Genomic DNA, 18,961 nt, shown 5'->3' on the forward strand with positions numbered 1-18,961 from the left:
AAAGTGATAATGAAGAGGTGCTATACACAACTCCATGTCCACAAACTTGATACCCAGGTTAATGGACCAATTTCTTTTTCTTTTTCTTTTTTTTTGGTTAATTCTCACCCAAGGATATTTTTCCATTGATTTTCAGAGAGAGTGGGAGAGAGAGGGAAAGACAGAAACATTGATCTGAGAGACACATGGATTGGTTGCCTCCTGCACAAGCCCTGACTAGGGCCGGGGTGGGGGAGGAGCCTGCAACCAAGGCACATGCCCTTGACCGGAATCGAACCCAGGACCCTTTGGTCTGAAGCCCAACACTCTATCAACTGAGCCAAATTGGCTAGGGCTGAACCAATTTCTTTTTAAAAAAATTCTCATCCTAGGATATGTTTTTTCTATTGATTTCTAGAGAGATGAAGGAAGGGAGAGTAAGAGAAACACCAGTTGCCTTCCATATGCATACCGACCATGGATCAAACCCGCAACCTAGATATGTGCCCTGACTGAGGATCGAACCCGGAACCTTTGGTGTATGGGTGACACTCCAACCAAGCCCCCAGCCAGTTTCTTGGAAGATAATAAATGGCTCAAATAGTTGGTCCTTGTTTATTTTGTCTCTGTTTCCCTTATTTCTCTAGCTTCTTACTAACACTTCTCAACATGGTTCATGGCAGACTTTCCAGGTAAGGAATGAAGGTTGCTTTCCTGAGAGATGGCAAAGGAGGAACCTTAAGACCAGAACTTGAGGAATTTACCCAAACCTATTGGTAATTGAAGTCAAAGCCTGATGACAACAGTGTGACTTGGCTTCTTTGGCCTGAGGGGATGAGTAAAGCTCAAGCTGGAGATTCCAGCAAAGCAGACTTAAAAGAGCCTATGAAGCCTGCCCTGCCGGTGCTTAGTGGTTAGAGCATCGGCCTGCGGACTGAAGGGTCACAGGTTCAATTCCTGGTCAAGGGCATGTACCTCAGTTACAGGCTCAATCCCCAGCCCCGGTCTGGGTGCAAACAGGAGGCAACCAATTGATGTGTCTCTCTCACATCGATGTTTCTCTCCCTCCCCTAGCCCTTCCACTCTCTCTCTAAAAAAAAAAATCAATGGGAAAGTAATAATAAAAATAAAAGAGCCTATGTGATCAATTTCTGTTCTTGTGTTTATGCAAATAATCAGGCCAGATTGAAATTAGACTCAATGCAGACTCTTTCGTGAAAATAAGGTCATTTTAGGGGGAGGAATTGTGTTTCAATAGAAATTACAGCGCCCCGTTGTGGACATTGGACTCACTTGCAGGTAACTGTCTTCAGGTTTTGTTTTTACCTGTGAGCTAAACCGGTTCCTGACTTCGCCAGTCCTCCAAACCTGTTTCATCTCCCATCTCCAGACTAGGAATTATTGAGAACTAAAACTTTTTCCTAAGGCTGTCAGGGTTGCTGAAGGAGGAACGCACGAGGCCGAAAGGGGTAAAGAATTATGAATTTATCAGGTCATCTGGAAACCAGAGGGGCTGAGCCCCAAAATGGCGCCAGCACCCAGGAACCGCGGAATTAGAGGTTTTAAAGGACTCCAGGCCGGCTTTTTTGGCGGGCAGGAATTCTCTGGGCCTGTCGGACCCTGGGCAAGTCTGGAGGGGAGAGTTACTCGTCTTAGCAAGTGGAATGTGGTCTAAGCGAAAGGGAATGTCAGTTGCAAAACCATCTAAAAGTCGGTGTCCCAGGGCTATCGATTCGATGATTTGACCAGACCTAACAACGCCATGCAGAATGTCCCTCAGCACCTGAGGACGTCGCCAGAGACGTTCAAACTGGAGACAAAGAGAATCTATCAGGCTGTCACTGCGCTTCATTCCAGCAAAAGCCTTGCATCTGAAAGTCTTCTCAGCTGAGTCTTGCAGACTCAGAAAGTGGTTTGTGACGTGCTGTGCTCAGTAACCTTCGTGTCTTCTTGCGCCTGTTTCATAGGCTGGGTGCCGGTGACCTCATTACCTGTTGCTGTTTACACAGGTGAGGCCTCTCTCCGCCCACCTGCAGGGCTGGGTTGACTGGCCTGGACGGGACGGTGGAGTCGGTGACGTACGAAGCGGTCTTTCGGCTTTTCTGTCCCTTCCGCCCAAGTGGTTCAGACAGAAACGGCCCAGAGTTCTTAGAGGGAAAATCTTAGCATGCTCCCCTGGCTGAATTTGAATTAAGGGTGGTAAACAAGAGGCTTCAGACAGGTGGGACACCCCTTCATACAGGGACGTCCCTCCTCCACCCCGACCTGGGGCACTGCAAAGTTCGTCTCTCCTTTTACCTCACCAGACCGTTATTGGCTATATTTCTCCTCAGTTTGGATGGCACTGCCAGCTTGTCCAACAACGCCGTCCCCTTACTGCCCTCAGGATGATCTGGATTTGCAAACCCCTCCTCCAGGTGTGAAGATGCCCACTCCCTTCTGCTGCTTTCTCCCTTGGCAGATCCGAAGGACTGAAGGCTCCTGGGCCGGGGCAGAGGCAGGACTGTGCGCCTGGACAGCAAGAAGATGCTAAAGAAGAGGCATCACCCTTTACCGTCTAAGATCACAGGCCCACGGTCTTCAGGAGGGAAAGGTGTTCATAGGGGGCTAGTTGTTAATAAAGGAAGGGAGCTTAAGACATTATCAGCCCAGCAACGAGGGGGCAGAAGCCTGCTCAACCAGGAAGCAACCGCTGCACCCCCTCCAGGGGCTCCCCGCATTGCCCTGTCCAGGGGACTAGCGCACCCCAGCGCCCCACCTCATGTACGGAGCAGCCTGCCCTTCGCTGGTGGGGAGAGCGAGCGTGGGGGGAGGGGGGCGGTAAGCCCATGCGCAGAAGTAAAGTTGGGGCCGTAGGGGCCTGTGGGTGCAGCCTGGGGAAGGGATGGGGCTGGTAAGGACCATCAGGAGGTCTAGGAAGCCGGTAGGTGGGCTGGAGACCGGAAGCCAGGAGCGCTTGGGAAGCTCAGTGGTTGGTTAGCATCACCTGGTCTGTCCCGGGTTGAGATGAGTATCAGCCTGATGGAGACGCGCTCCTCCCTGTGAGCAGCCTCTCCTCCTGGCAGCCCCGTGGGCCTCCAGCTGCGGGGGGCGGGGGCGGGGGGCGGATGGGCACCAGCTGCCAGCCGGGATGCGCTGTGCCAGCCGGACCTTGGCAGGGCCTCGGCCTGGGGCGCAGCGCCCCTGACACCGGCTGAGCGCGGGCCTGGTGAGGACGAGACGGGACGCAGAGCGGTGGGCCGAGGGGGCAGGGGACCCGGGGGCGGTTCGGAGACCGGCCTCCACGGTTCGTCCTCATAGACAGGAAGCAGCAGGCGGCCCGTCGGTCCCGAGCTTCCCGGGCGAACAGGACGCGGGAGGCTGTGCACAGGGGACTGGAGCACGTTCTCCTGGAAGGTCCGCCTGGCGAAGGGAGGAAGAGAAACCTAGAAGAGGACTCCGCCCATTTTTAAAAACACCCAAAAGGAGACCTAAGACCTGGGCGACCTACGGGATAGTCTGGAAACTCCACAGGACTCGGCCAGCGAGGCCCCGGAGGGACTCCCGCGCAGTAGGAGAAAACTGCCCGCTGCTGCTCCGGGCGAGCCCGCCCCCCGCGTGAGCCCGCCGCCCCCCCGTGAGCCCGCCCCCCGCGTGAGCCCGCCGCCCCCCCGTGAGCCCGCCCCCCGCGTGAGCCCGCCGCCCCCCCGTGAGCCCGCCCCCCGCGTGAGCCCGCCGCCCCCCCGTGAGCCCGCCGCCCGCGTGAGCCCGCCCCCCGCGTGAGCCCGCCGCCCCGCCTGAGCCCGCCGCCCCCCGTGAGCCCGCCCCCCGCGTGAGCCCGCCGCCCCGCCTGAGCCCGCCGCCCCCCGTGAGCCCGCCGCCCCGCGTGAGCCCGCCGCCCCCCGTGAGCCCGCCGCCCCCCCGTGAGCCCGCCGCCCCGCCTGAGCCCGCCGCCCCGCCTGAGCCCGCCGCCCCCCGTGAGCCCGCCGCCCCCCCGTGAGCCCGCCGCCCCGCGTGAGCCCGCCGCCCCCCGTGAGCCCGCCGCCCCCCCGTGAGCCCGCCGCCCCGCGTGAGCCCGCCGCCCCCCGTGAGCCCGCCGCCCCGCGTGAGCCCGCCGCCCCCCGTGAGCCCGCCGCCCCCCGTGAGCCCGCCGCCCCCCGTGAGCCCGCCGCCCCCCCGTGAGCCCGCCGCCCCCCCGTGAGCCCGTGAGCCCGCCGCCCCCCGTGAGCCCGCCGCCCCCCGTGAGCCCGCCGCCCCCCGTGAGCCCGCCGCCCCCCGTGAGCCCGTGAGCCCGCCGCCCCCCGTGAGCCCGTGAGCCCGCCGCCCCCCGTGAGCCCGCCGCCCCCCGTGAGCCCGCCGCCCCCCGTGAGCCCGCCGCCCCCCGCGTGAGCCCGCCGCCCCCCGTGAGCCCGCCCCCCCGTGAGCCCGTGAGCCCGCCCCCCCGTGAGCCCGTGAGCCCGCCGCCCCGCCTGAGCCCGCCGCCCCCCCCGTGAGCCCGCCGCCCCCCGTGAGCCCGCCGCCCCGCGTGAGCCCGCCGCCCCCGCGTGAGCCCGCTGCCACGGACCCGCTGAGAGCTGGTAGAAGGCCATTTGCCACCCCTCTGTCTCCCAGCCCAGGATTTGAATTCGGACAGGTGAGCATTTCTCACAGGCGGCCTTCCGTTTCCACCCAAATACGTCTCACCGCCAGACCTCACCCTCCCTGGTGGGTCCCCGAAAATGTTTTTCTCTGCACATTGCAAGGACCCCACTTCTACTGGCGACACTGTGTTTATTGCGAAAGCAGGAGCCACCAGCGGGAGGGTGCAGCCCACAGCTGTAAGGACGCGACAGCACACCTGCTTTAGCTCGTTCCAGCTCATCCATGTGGGTCGCCGCCGCTAGACTCCTGCACATTCTGAGGCACCAAGAGAGGAAATAACCCCATAGATGTCTCCCCCCCACCGGAGAGGGGCTCCCAGCCCCCCTGCTTTGGCCCCAGCCAACCCCCCTCCTGCCCAGCCCCCTCCTTGTCCAAAAGACGTTTTATCATGAATCTGGGGCTGTAACATAATAAAAAAATGAATACAACTGTGCCCCTTAATGACAGGGATGCGCTGAGACATGCATTGCTAGGTGAATTCGTCATTGTGTGAACATCATAGAGAAAAGGCTAAAAAGGGCTAATTCCAATGTAACCCTGCTTTTTGGGGGGCTAGCAATTGGAATCCATGCCAGCAAGCCCAGTGTACAGTCCTGATAATCTATAATTAAGCCACTACCTCCTTCCCAGAAACTGGTCTTGCAGAACCTGTTACAGAGGCCATAAACCTGAGAACAATGCACTGCCCCAGAGGGAGGATTATTAACGCTGGCGCCAGGCCAGACCATCAGATACGGCCTGGAGACCCCCAACACCTGGGGGCGTTCTTGCAAGGCCCGCGAAAAGGACCGGAAGCATAATCCATATTTGCAGGACAAAGACCACAGGGAGATATAAAGAGAAGCCCCCTGCATGTTTCTTCACTCAGATTTGGAAAGTTATTCCCTGAGTCCGCTGGCATATTAAACAGTGTCCCTCCTTTTCCTTAAAGCGTCGCTTGGTTTTTCTGTGGTCTTCTGCAACAATAGAGCACCTACATGGCTCTATGGCTACCACCAGAATACATGCAGTTCATCCTTGCCAAAACCTGGTTATGAGGGGAATGGCTGTACTTGGTCTTTGTTCCAGATCCTGGCACATAGCTCCTAAAACCCTTGGAATTTCCAGAGTGATAAGAGTGTCTTTTGTATGATAAAAACAAACAAACATTGAAACCTGTAAAGAACTTTTGTGAGTTTATTTGAGCCAAACTGTCGACATATGCCGGGAAGCACAACCTCAATGAATTGAGATAATGCTCCGGAGAATGGCGGGTTACATCTGTATTTATACTTTGCAATCAAAGGAGGGACGTAGGTGGGTTACATGAAATCCATTGGTGATAGACGAGAGAGGCGGGAGAAAGCAAAGCAGGGAAACCTCTGGGATTGGATACAAAGTAAAATGATAGACACACACTTAGGTGGGTACAGGATCAATTAACATGATAGTGAAGGAATTTGTGGTCTCTGTCCTGGAACCCAGGCACATTAGGTTGTGGCCCAAGGGGTGCAGAGAAAGAAGTTACACGTTACCCAGACATGTCAAGGGTGTGTAATCACAGATGCAAAAAGACAGACGGGCTCAGTGAAGGTAAAGGCTGCCCTTGTCAGGGAAGATTCCGGCCGAGGACGTAACGGCCCCCCATCACTGCTGTAGTTACAGTTTCATTTCAGACCGTCCTTTATGCTGACTGTAGGTCTGAGTCTGCAAGACCGCCACGCGGGCCGCCCCTGAGCTGTCAGGTCAGCACGTGGCCCCTTCCGTCCACAATGAGATAACTTGTTTCTGGGGGCCCCTAGATAACTTAAGGATGGGGGACGGTCACCCAAAAAACCAAGCCGATTAGAGGGTAGGAAACTGGCAGCCTACCGCCCACCCAAACTCCAGGAGAGAGGGGCTGGAGTTGGTCACCAGTGGCCCATGACTTCAGCAGCCCTGCTAGGCGATGAAGCTCCTTAACCGTCCACGGTGAGTGGGATTTGGAGAGCTTCCAGGTCGGTGAACACACCCATGTGCCAGGAGGGTGACGCACCCCAGCTCCACGGGGACAGAGACTACTGCGCTCAGGACCTTTCTGAACCCCCCTTCTGAACCCCCTTCTACAGGCCTCTTTGTCTGGCGGTTCATCTGTAACCTCCATCAGACCTTTATTATAACCATAACAGCAAAGTGTGTCCCTGAGTTCTGTGAGCGGTTCTGGCAAATTATAACCTGAAGAAGGGCTGCGGGAACCCTGATTATGGACGTTTGGCTAGAAGTACGGGAGGCCTGGGACTGTCATGGCGCCTCAAGCAGGAGCAGCCTGATGAGTCTCTGGGAGACGGCGTCAGAATTGAATTGAATTGCAGGACACCCCGTTGTCCAGAGACGGAGAATGGTTGGTGTCGAAAACCCCACACATCAGGTGCTGGATGGTGTCTCCGATATGACAGTGATGCTTGCTCTCGGGACGGATGCAGCTCACCGGGTGTGATCTGGTTGGCTTCTTGGCTGGGCAGAGTCCCGACCAGAAGAGTTGGGTCTGTGTGTGTGAGCATGTTGGACCGGATGGGGGCGGGATATAGACGGTGAGTGGGCTTGAGCGTGGAATTGCTCCCTCATGTCCCCCCTGCCACGCTCTCCCTGGCTCTGCCCACCGGCTCCTCCTGACCCGCTGTCTTTGTCCAGGACTTTTGATCAGAAGGGAGTCGGGGTGTTCTCTCTAAAAGGTTTATTTCCTCTGAGACCCAGGCTGAGGAGAGGGGATCAAATACTTTATTATTTTTATTTTAGAGAGGGGGAGGGAAGGGAAGAGAGAGAGAGAGAAACATCAATGCGAGAGAGATGCATTGATCAGTTGCCTCCCATATGCACCCAACTGAGGATTGAACCTTCCACCTAGGTATGTGCCCTGACCAGGGATTGAACCTGTGCCCTCCCGGTGCACAGAACAACGCTCTAACCAACTGACCCACACTGCCCGGGGCACTGTTCTTTTCAATTGCTTGATTTTTAAGAGACATGTTTAATACATCTGGATCCTTCTGCCGTCAGAAGCGGCCTTTTGATTTGTGGTACACTTCTAGCGATGGCTTGGGAAATAAATGCCACCTGAGGGGTTAGTTGATTGAAGGCGAAGGGAGTTGGGGAGGGCAGCCTGAGCCTTCCCTAGCTTACTATAAGCCGTGACTTAATGTTTCCTGCGTGGGAGGGGGTTAATTTTAAACCCCGCACCCCCTGTTACTAAATAACAGGCACAGCTGGGTTTGTAGGCCAGCTTGTTCCCAGTGGCAGCCGCTCACCCATGAAGGCTCTGGAAGGGCTGAGTGTCCTGGTCAAACTCCAAAGGTGTTGCAAAGCCACAGGCCCTGTCACTGCGATGCCCGCAGCCGCACATGATTGAATTCGTGAGTGAGCACCAGGGCGGAAGGACGACGGCATCTGACGGGCCCAGAGCCATCACTGCCACCAACAAGGAGGGCCTGGAGTCAGGTCTGGAGCTAAACCCCGGCCTTGTCCCTTAAGTGACATGACAGATGGCGCAGCCTCCTGCCCTCTGTTCCCGGCTGGGGTGACGTCACCTGCGTGGTTTGCTGAGCACAGGAAGGGACAGTGTGCAGAAAGCTGAGCCAGGCCTCGGCCTGGCAGGCCCGCTGGATACCGGTCGCTTTATGGCCCTAAGAAGACCACACCGGCCCGGAAGAGGTCACCCTGGGGGGCCTGGGCCTGCTTCACGGTCTAGAAGGGTGTTGGGGCAGGTCCTTACTGCCCCTCATGGGTGCCATCTGGGGCCAGGCTGTTGGGCGGGAAGCAAACCACGAATGTGAGAGTCGCCGTCCCAGTCCCCTCGCCCAATGCCAGCCCTGAAGGGGCGCCGCCTGTGGCCTGTGCCGGTGGGTGCGGTGGCCTCTGTCCCCGCCCTCCGTGCTTCTCGCAGGAACTACACGGAGGTCGGGCCACCCATTGGGGAGCAGCCTTTCTGGGAACATTCTGGTGGCTTTGGATCCACTGCACTTTCTTTATTTCCCCCCAAACCTCCTCTGAATTTAAGGAGGCTCCTTGCTCCCCCGCCCTTTCAGTTCTCCCCGAGGAGAGAACTCTGAAGCAGTTGCCCTGCCGGCCACAGGGGGCTGGGGACGCCCTGTTCTTGCTCGGTTTAATGATCAATTTATTGCTGCCAGGAAGTCCTCTCTGCCCGGCTCGGCCCCTGTTCCCTTTGGCTCAGAGAAGGCACTGCTGCAGGATGGCGGTGGACAACTCCACGGGCGACCCCCGGGCCCCGAGCTCGCAGCTGAGCCTGGCTGACATCATCATCATCACCGTGTACTTTGCCGCGAATGTGGCTGTAGGCATATGGGTGAGAGACCGGCGGGTGTGGGACCTGGCCGTGGGCATATGGGTGAGAGGCCGGCGGGTGTGGGACCTGGCCATGGGCATATGGGTGAGAGGCCGGCGGGTGTGGGACCTGAGCGCCGGCAGCATCTCCCCGGTGACCAGGGCGCATTGGGTCCTTCTCCCAGTCTGGGATGGATGTGGTCTTCATTTCTGGCTTCGAGCCTGACTCTGAGGGCTGGGAGGGAGGATGGTGTGTGCGCTCTGGAATCCTGGGAAGTTGCTAGGCTTTCTGGGCCTCGGAGTCCTGGTCTGTAAGATGGACACACCACCTACCTTGTCCTCAGTCCCAAGTCCTTGAAGTGGGGGGAGGTCTACCTAAGAGTCCACGGGGCTGGACCCTGCTGCTGCTGCTTCCATAGCTGCAGTGGTGCTGGCAGCTGCCGTGGTGCTGGTGCTGGTAGTGGTGCTGGTACTAGTGGTGCTGGCAGCTGCCGTGGTGGTGGTGCTGGTAGTTATGGTGGTAGTAGTGCTGGTACTAGTGGTGCTGGTATCTGTAGTGGTAGTGGTGGTGGTAGTAGTGGTGCTGGAGGCTGCAGTGGCAGTGGTGGTGGTGGTAGTGGTGGTGTATTAGTGGTGACAGTTGTGGTGGTAGCTGTGGGGTATTGGCAGTGTTGTTGGACAGTGTGGTTAGAATATTAGTGGTGACAGTTGTGGTGGTAGCTGTGGGGTATTGGCGGTGTTGTTGGACAGTGTGGTTAGAATATTAGTGGTGACAGTTGTGGTGGTAGCTGTGGGGTATTGGCGGTGTTGTTGGACAGTGTGGTTAGAATATTAGTGGTGACAGTTGTGGTGGTAGCTGTGGGGTATTGGCAGTGTTGTTGGACAGTGTGGTTAGAATATTAGTGGTGACAGTTGTGGTGGTAGCTGTGGGGTATTGGCGGTGTTGTTGGACAGTGTGGTTAGAATATTAGTGGTGACGGTTGTAGTGGTAGCTGTGGGGTATTGGCGGTGTTGTTGGACAGTGTGGTTAGAATATTAGTGGTGACGGTTGTGGTGGTAGCTGTGGGGTATTGGCGGTGTTGTTGGACAGTGTGGTTAGAATATTAGTGGTGACAGTTGTGGTGGTAGTAATAGCAACAACAGAAGCAGCAGTTGAAGTTGATCCTTTTGTGATTAAATTGTGAATTCGTTGGTAGCTGGGTTTGGCCCTGACTTTCTCTATGTACGTGGAGCTCTTTACGGAGCCTCTGTGGCTCGGTTTCCTCAAACACACAGTGTGAACGTCAGTGCAGTCCAGGCCCCTGGCTGTTCCAAGGAGCACAGGGACGTGTCTGGTGCCGACCATCCTGGCCATGTTCCGGGAGAGCTGGGACCTCGGAGGCGGGGCCTGTGCACGCACCGAGGGGCCAGCAGAGGCTTTCTGCGTGGGACAGTGGGAGCGAGGCTGAGAGGTCAGCAGACCTCAGCACGGACAGGAGAGGAGAGGAGGGACGCTTTCCCGCCAGCACCAGCGGGGCTTTAGCGGGGAGCGCATCCCTAAGGAAGGCGTTTGGGGCCTCTGAGGCCAGGCACTGTGCCACGCAGACCCGCCTGTCCCAGCGCAGCCTGGCTGTGGCCCGGGCAGTGTGGGGTGTGGGAGTTATGGCCTGCCCCTCCCGGAGGCCATGCCAGCCCCACTGGGTGCCGCTGGCAGAGAGCTGTGAGCATGTGCAGGATATAGCAGGGCTGGAAGAGGGGGGTGCCGAGCCAGGTCCCACAGGGTTGTAGGTGCTCATGGCCCAGAGGCAGGTGGACCAGCGGGGCAGGTGCAGCTCTGCAAAGATGCTCTGGTGGTGAGGTGAGGCGAGGAGAGCCAGGGGAGGGCCTTCAAGGACGGTTCCTGGAGGAGAGGGCTCTGAGTTAAACCTTTGCACCCATTAGGCCATCTGTTAACAAGTGACAGGAAACCTGTTTCAAATGAGCTAGAGCACTGAAGGACATGTAAGGCATCCACCCTGAAAAGTGCAGCAACTTCAGGTACCGTGTGATCTGGGGGTTCGCAGTACCATCAAGGCTAGGGCTGCACGCACTGTGGTTCTCTCGCCTCCACCTGCTGGCATGTGTGGCTTTGTCCTGAGTCCACTTTCCCTCCGGAAGGGGAGATGCCCAGCCTAGGGTCCAGCCTGGGTGTAAATTCCGAGTTCACTTGGAACCGACTCTGCCACAGAGGGGCTCTCCGTGGGTGCACACGAGGTGTCCATGGTGCCGGCAGCCCCAGAGCCCAGCTTCCTCCTCCACCTCGCGGTCCAGGAGCAACCCAGCTGCATGTGCTCTGACTACCGCCTCTTAAGCCAGGACTGCCCCTGACCAGGTGTGACAGGCGCAGGGCCCGGCGCTGGGGATGGGGGGGCGGGGGGGGGACACTCAAGCCAATTGCTGGGAAAAGGGGCCCCTTTAGGAATGGAAAGGAGAATAAGGAGGCAATTGGCAGGGCGCTGTGTCCTTGAAAGATGAGAAGACGTTAGGAAAAGGCAGGGGCTACGGCCAGAGCTGCTCGAGCTGTGGGTGCGCAGGCCACGCTGCCGGACGGAGCCTTCGGACTGCGCTGCTCTCAGTTCCGCTGGTCACAGGCAGGGGAAGGAGGAGACGCGAGTGGACTTGGGGCCGGAGAAAAGCAGGAAGGAGCCACATCAAAAGCCTTGGCCTAGTCATCTTGAACATGGCCTGGGGGACAATGAAAAGCCAGGAAGACAGAAGCCTACATTGGGACTGGTAGTTTCTGATCCAGCCTTGAAATGTGTATCCAAATACACCTCCTGGGTCCCCTTTTCCATATTTCTCCTGTTTTCAATTTTATATCTTTCCAATTTCTCTCATCCAGGTAGCGTGAGAGGCCCTCCCCTGGCTCTCCTCGCCTCACCTCACCAACGGGGCGTGAAAAAGCCACCTGATCACTGACCCTTATTCAACACTCACCGGCCCCAGGCGCCAGGGTCAGAGCTACCTGCCTTCACTCATTAACCTCCTCAGAGCCCACGAGGGGAGAACTCCTATTAGGGCCACAGTTCGGAAGAGGACACGGAGGCACTGGTTACACTAAGCCGCTTGCCCAGGCACTCTGATTTCCGATTTTAAATTCCAAACACATAGAGCCAAAATCCATACTCCCCCCAAATAAAAGGCAGGCAGGACACTCAAGTGATCATTTGTTGAAATGTATTAGAAATATAAATATTAGAAGGAATCAAGACCAAAGGGCTTTCAGCTTCCAGAGCAGAAATAAGAAAGCCCAGCTTAGCTGCGCACTGGGGCACGCTCTGAGGAAGGTCGAAGCTTGACCTTCAGGGCCACAGCAACCTTCCTGAAGCAGTTTGGCTGGTCAGGGATAAGAAGCCAGGAGGAGCCGGCTCAGTCAGCGCTGGCCAGCTCTGCTCGTGGTCACAGCTCCCCGTTATGTCTGTGTCCATCCCTGCCTGAGGCCCAGAGCTCCCCCTGCCCCTGGGGTGGCGGTGGCGGCTCCAGGGGCGTTGGGCAGTGGCTGGAGTGGGCTGGACAGAACTGAAGCCCTGGAAGCTGACTGCTGCGCCCAGGGCAGGGGGAGCGGGCTGTGGATGGGGAGCTGGCTGCCTCTGCTCTTTTTTCTTTTAATGGGTAATATTCACGTAACATAAAAGTCACCATTTTAACCATTTTTTAGTGTTATAATTTTTTTGTGTTTTTTCTATTAGTATTCAAAATCAGGTAGCAAAATGATTAATAGTTGTATCCATCTCATGGAGCTACAATCATGAATGGGGAAGCGTGTAGGATGTGGGGTTAGGAGTGCAGTGGGAACCTCTCGTGCTGCTTGCTCACCGGCCTCTCACTCCATTGAGCTCACCGTCCTGCCCATCTTTGGAGGAGCCTGCAGGGCATAGTTAAAGCCACATGCAAACGTTAGTGTCTTCCCAGACCAAGACCCAGCAACACTTTTTTTTCTTTTTTTTATTTATTCATTTTTTTTATTGTTGACAGTATTTCAGATTCCCCCCTTTTCCTCCCTTTGCCCCCTCCCCCCAACCCCTGCCTCACCCAGGCCTTCACCTCAGTATTATGTATCCATGGGCTATGCATATGTTCTTTAAGCTAATCTCCTCCCCTGTTTCTCTCTGAGATCTGTCAGTCTGCTCCATGCTTCCCTGTCTCTGGATCTATTTTGTTCATCAGTTTGTTTTGTTCACTAGATTCCACATATGAGTGAGATTATGTGATATTTGTCTTTCTCTGACTGGCTTATTTCACTTACCATGATACTCTCCAGGCCCCTCCATGCTGCTGCAAAGGGTAAAAGATTCTGCTTTTTTCAGCTGCATAGTATCCCATGGTGTAGCTGTACCACAGCTTTTATCCACTCATCTACCGATGGGCACTTGGGCTGTTTCCAGATCTTAGCTACTGTAAATTGCGCTGCTATGAACATCGGGGAGCATATAGTCTTTCTAATTGATTTTTGGGGCTCTTAGGATATATTCCCAAAAGGGGGATTGCTGGGTCAAACTGTGGTTCCACTTTTAATTTTTTGGGCAACTCCATACTGTTTTCCACAGTGGCTGCACCAGTCTGCATTCCCACCAGCAGTGCAGTACGGTTCCCTTTTCTCCACATCCTCGCCAGCACTTGTTGTTTGTTGATTTGTTGATGGTAGCCATTCTGGTAGGTGTGAGGTGATACCTCATTGCATTTTAATTTGCATCTCTGGGATGATTAGTGACTTTAGAGTATTTTTTCATATGTCTCTTGGCCATCTGTATGTCTTCTTCAGAGAAGTGTCTATTCGGGTCCTTTGCCCATTTTTAATCGGATGATTTGTCTTCCTGGTGTTGAGTTGTATGAGTTCTTTGATTTTTTTGGAAATTAACCCCTTATCAGATGTATAATAGGTGAGTATGTTCTCCCACACAGTGGTTCCCTTATCATTTTGATGCTGATTTCTTTTGCTGTGAGGAAGAGTTTTAGTTTGATGTAGTCCCATTTGTTTATTTTTCCTTTGTTTCTGTTGCCCTAGGAGATGTATCGGTGAAAATTCTGCTACATGAGATATCTGTGATTTTACTCCCTGTTTTCTCCTAGGATATTTATGTTTTTGTGACTTATATTTACGTCTTTTATCCATTTTGAGTTTATTCTTGTGTATGGTGTAAGTTGTAACCTAGTTTCATTTCTTTTTCATATACCTGTTAATTCTAAGCACCGTTTATTGAAGAGACTGTCTTTGCTCTATTGTATGATCTTGCCTCCTTTGTCAAATATTAATTGACCATAATGGCGTGGGTCAATTTCTGGGGTCTCTGTTCTGTTCCATTGATCTGTATGCCTGTTCTTGTGCCAGGACCAGGCTGTTTTGATGACAATGGCTTTGTAGTATAGTTTGATATCTGGTATTGTGATCCGTCCAACTTTGATCTTCTTTATCAAGATTGCTGCAGCTATTCAGAGTCTTTTTTGGTTCCTTATAAATTTTTGGAATATTTGCCCTACATGTGTGAAATATGCCAATTATATTTTAACTGGGATTGTATTGAATCTAAAGATTACTTTGGGTGATATGGACATTTCAATGATGTTAATTCTACCAAACCATGAGCACGGTATATGGTTCCACTTGTTTGGATTGTCTTCTCTCTCTTTTTTCAATGTCCTGTAGTTTTTCAAGTACATGTCTTTTACCTCCTTGATTAAGTTTATTCCTAGATATCTTAATTTTTTTGGTTGCAATGGTAAATGGGATTTTTTTTTTTAGTTTCTCTTTTTGATAATTCATTATTGGTGAATAGAAATTCCATTGATTTCCGGATGTTAATTTTGTATCCTGATACTTTAACAAATTCATTTATTAAACCTAGTAATTTTTTTTATGGAGTCTTTAGGGTTTTCTATGTACAATATCATGCCATTTGTGAATAATGAGAGTTTTACTCCTCCCTTCCAATTTGGGTGCTTTTTACTTGTTCATCCTTTCTGATTACTGGGGTTAGGGCTTCCAGTACTATGTTGAATAGAATAAGAGTGGTGAAAGCGGACATCCCTGTCTTGTTTCTGTTCTTAATGGGAATGCATTTAGTTTTTGGTCATTGAGTATGATATTGGCTGTGGGTTTGTCATACATGGCCTTTATCATGTTGATCCCTCTATTCCCACTTTGCTGAGAGTTTTTATCAAAAATGGGTGCTGGATTTTGTCAAATGCTTTTCTGCATCTATTGATATGATCATGTGATTTTTAAAAAATATGTTTTTACTGATTTCAGAGAAGAAGGGAAAGGGGGAGAGAGATAGAAACATCAATGATGAGAGAGAATCATTGATCAGCTGCCTCCTGCATGCCCTCCACTGGGGATCGAGCCCGCAACCAGGGCATGTGGCATTGATCAGAATCGAACCGAGAACCCTTCGGTCCTCAGCAGCGCTCTATCCACTGAGCCAAACCAGCTAGGGCAGTGGTCGGCAAACTCATTAGTCAACAGAGCCAAATATCAACAGTACAACGATTGAAATTTCTTTTGAGAGCCAAATTTTTTAAACTTAAACTATATAGGTAGGTACATTGTTATTAACTTAATCAGGGGACTCCTAAGCTGGCCTTTGCTAAAAACATCCTCAATCTGATTGAGGTATGTTCGCTGAGGTCGACCCCTTCCAATTCTCCCATCTACACTCGCCTTGTATACTTGTTTCAGATAGACGAGTGTGGATGGGAGAGTTGGAAGGGGTCGACCTCAGCGAACATACCTCAAAACAATGTACCTCCCCGGAGCTGCATATCCCGCACCCAGCTTGCGCTGCGTCTCCCGTCGCCCAACCGACACACCCCCACTTCTTCTAATGCCAGTTCTTCAAAATAGACTCTCCTAGGCCGAAAACTGACTTCTGCACATGGGCCACGGAGTTTCAATTGCACTGTACGTGCGTGCCCGCACATGGTATTTGTGGAAGAGCCACACTCAAGGGGCCAAAGAGCCGCTTGTGGCTCTCGAGCCGCGGTTTGCCGACCACTGAGGTAGGGTGGTTTTTATCCTTCATTTTGTGATGTGATGCATCACATTTATCGATTTGAGAATATTGTACCAGCGTTGTATCCGCAGAATAAATCCCCTGGTCATGGTCTATGATCTCTTATTTTTTTAAATTAAATTGATTGGGGTGACATTGGTCAACATGAACATAGGTGTCAGCTGTGGGTTTCTATGTTATAAGATCTGTATATGGCACTGCGTGCCCACCACCCACAGTCAGATCTTCTCCTGTCACCTTGTATTAGGATCTCCTTCTCCCCCACCCCCTTCCCCCTGGCACCCGCCACACTGCTGTTTGTGTTCACGAGTTTCGTTTTTACATCCCACACATGAGTGAGATCGTGAGATGGTGTGGTTCTCAGCTTGTTCTGACTGACGGGTTTCACTCGGCATCATGTTCTCAAGGCCCGTCATGTGGTTGTAAACGGCGCTGATGCATCTTTTCTCGTGGCTGAGTATATCCACTGTGTGCATGGACCACAGCTTCTTTACCCATCCTCTATGGCCGGGCACTTTGGTTGTTTCCATGTCTTGGCCACTGTGAATAATGATGCAATAGGGGTGCATGTATCTTTGTGAATACAAGATTTCGAGATCTTGGAGTATATACTCAGGAGAGGGATTGCTGGGTCAAATGGTAGTTCTATTCTTTTTTAAAAAAATTATATTTTTATTGATTTCAGAGAGGAGGGGAGAGGGAAAGAGAGATAGAAACATCAATGATGAAAGAATCATTGATTGGCTGCCTCCTGCACACCCACTACTGGGGATTGAGTCCGCAGCCCAGGCATGTGCCCTTGACCAGAATTGAACTTGGGACCCTTCAGTCTGCAGGCTGACGCTCTATCCACTGAGCCAAACCAACTAGGGCAGTAGCCCTATTCTTAACTTTTTGAGGAATCGCCAGACTGCTTTCCATAGTGGTTGTACCATCTACATTCTCATCAGCAGTGAATGAGGGTTCCCTTTCTTCCACAGCCTCTCCAACACTTGTTGTTGCTTGTCTATTTGAGAATGGGCACTCTAACAGGTGCGAGGTGGTATCTCACTGTGGTTTTGATTTGCATTTCCTAATTGCCAGTGAGGTTGGGCATCTTTTAATAGATCTATTGGCTGTTTGTATCTTTATTAAAAAGGCAAAGCAAGTAAATTTATACGTTTGACCCATGAGGCACAGATGCTGCCCTACCCCCAGCCTATTTAAAATGCAGGCTGCTTAGGGCTTTTATTTGCATTTTATTTTTAAAATTTTGCTGGTGAAAATTTCTGGTTTTACTTAAGAAATATTTTATTACTTGTTTTGCCCTTCCTTAGAGGCCAAAACCTTCATTGCATATAAAATATATGTATATAAGTAGAATATAGTTATTAATTTTTATTTGATAAAGCTTTCCATGTGCTTTCAAGTATACTAGATCAGTTTAATTTAAAATTATTTCCTTTAAGAAGAGAGAACAAACTTTTGAAAACCTTTTAGGGCCCGTGAAATGTCCCAAAGGTATCTCTCATTAAAGTCTTGAAATTTAACTTGGAAAGATCATCAAATATATATATATGTATGTATATATATGATCTAAAGATTTTACATTTTTTATAATTATTTTAAAAGATAATTAAATTTAAATTGGTTTTTATATTAAAAATTTAGTTGAGATCACAGAATTAATCCTCTTTTTCAATTAGACCAGTGTTGAAATTTTACTACAATCATATGATTTCTCCCAATTTAATTTGAACCTTAAACTCTTAGAAGTCTTAAATTTTTTTGCTAATAAAAGTTAAATATTTAGCATTTCTCAGATTAGTAATACCTTTACATTTTTAAGAATACAAGATACAATTAATTCAATTCTGACCTCTAGATTTTTCATGAGGCAAATTCAGATTAATATTTCAGTATTTTGTCATTTCAAAATACTTAGACATTTAATTTTATTATTTAACTCAGCAAACTTCCAAAGTTTTAAGCAGCCATAGTTTGGCAGCAGGTCGGTAGCCATTCAAATGTAAATTACTACCTTCTTCCTTAAGAGATTACCATGGGAAGCCAGCCTTCTAAATTGACAAAGGGTGTAGCTAGTCTTTACCTGGGCTACTAGGACCTTTATAATTAATACTAGGGGCCCGGTGCACGAAATTCGTGCACTGGGTGTGTGTGTGGGGGGAGTGTCCCTCAGCCCAGCCTGCCCCCTCTCACATACTGGGAGCCCTCAGGCGTTGACCCCCATCACCCTCTGATCACCTGATCGGCCCCTTGCCCAGGCCTGACGCCTCCGCCAGGGGTGTCAGGCTTGGACAGGGGACCCCCATCTCCCCCCGATCACTGGCTCTGGCCCCCGCCCAGGCCTGAGGCATCTGGCCCAGGAATCATGCCTGGGCAGGGGACCCCCATCTCCCTCTGATCGCTTGCTCCAACCCCCGCCCAAGCCTGACGCCTCTGACCCAGGCTTCAAGCCTGGGCAAGGGGACCATCATATCCCCCCAATCCCCGGCTCCACCCCCCGCCCAGGCCTGATGCCTCGGCCAGAGGAGTTGACCCTCATCACCCTCCGATCACCAATCACCGGATCGGCCCCTTGACCAGGCCTGAGGCCTCCGGCAGAGGTGTCAGGCCTGGGCAGGGGACCCCCAGCTCCCCGCGGTTGCAGGCTCCGCCCCTGCCCAGGCCTAACGCCTCTGGCTGAGGCATCCGGCCCGGGCAGCGGGGACCCATAGCTGCAGCGGCCTCGTGATCGTGGGCTCCGCTTTAGGCCCAGGCAAGGGACCCCTAGATCCCGGGACTGCCAGCTTCGACCGTGCCCAGCTCCCATCGCTGGCTCCACCCCTACTTCCTGCTATCACTGGCCAGGGCGGCAAAGGCGCCTGATTCTCCGATCATGGCTGGGGGGCAGGGCAAAGGCGGCCCTGCCCCCCAGCTCTTAGCTCCCCCCTGGGTTTCAGATCACTGTCAGTGGCAGGGGGCTTCTTCCTGCTTTCCCTTTCCCCTCCCTGCATTGTGCCTACATATGCAAATTAGCTGCCATCTTGTTGGCAGTT

At 52.7% G+C, this 18,961-nt stretch overlaps 1 protein-coding gene across 1 annotated transcript in view; it reads left to right on the forward strand.

Annotated features, from left to right (window-relative positions):
* The first annotated feature begins 8,747 nt into the window (after positions 1-8,747).
* SLC5A10 (solute carrier family 5 member 10) overlaps positions 8,748-18,961 on the forward strand; it is a 76,692-nt gene continuing 66,478 nt past the window's right edge. The window contains exon 1 of the mRNA XM_081108816.1: positions 8,748-8,917. Coding sequence (XP_080964942.1) covers positions 8,804-8,917 — 114 coding nt within the window. The 5' untranslated portion in view covers positions 8,748-8,803. The remainder of the gene's footprint in view (positions 8,918-18,961) is intronic.

This window comes from Myotis nattereri, assembly GCF_964212035.1.
Source record: "Myotis nattereri genome assembly, chromosome: 16".
Classification (NCBI taxonomy): domain Eukaryota; kingdom Metazoa; phylum Chordata; class Mammalia; order Chiroptera; family Vespertilionidae; genus Myotis; species Myotis nattereri.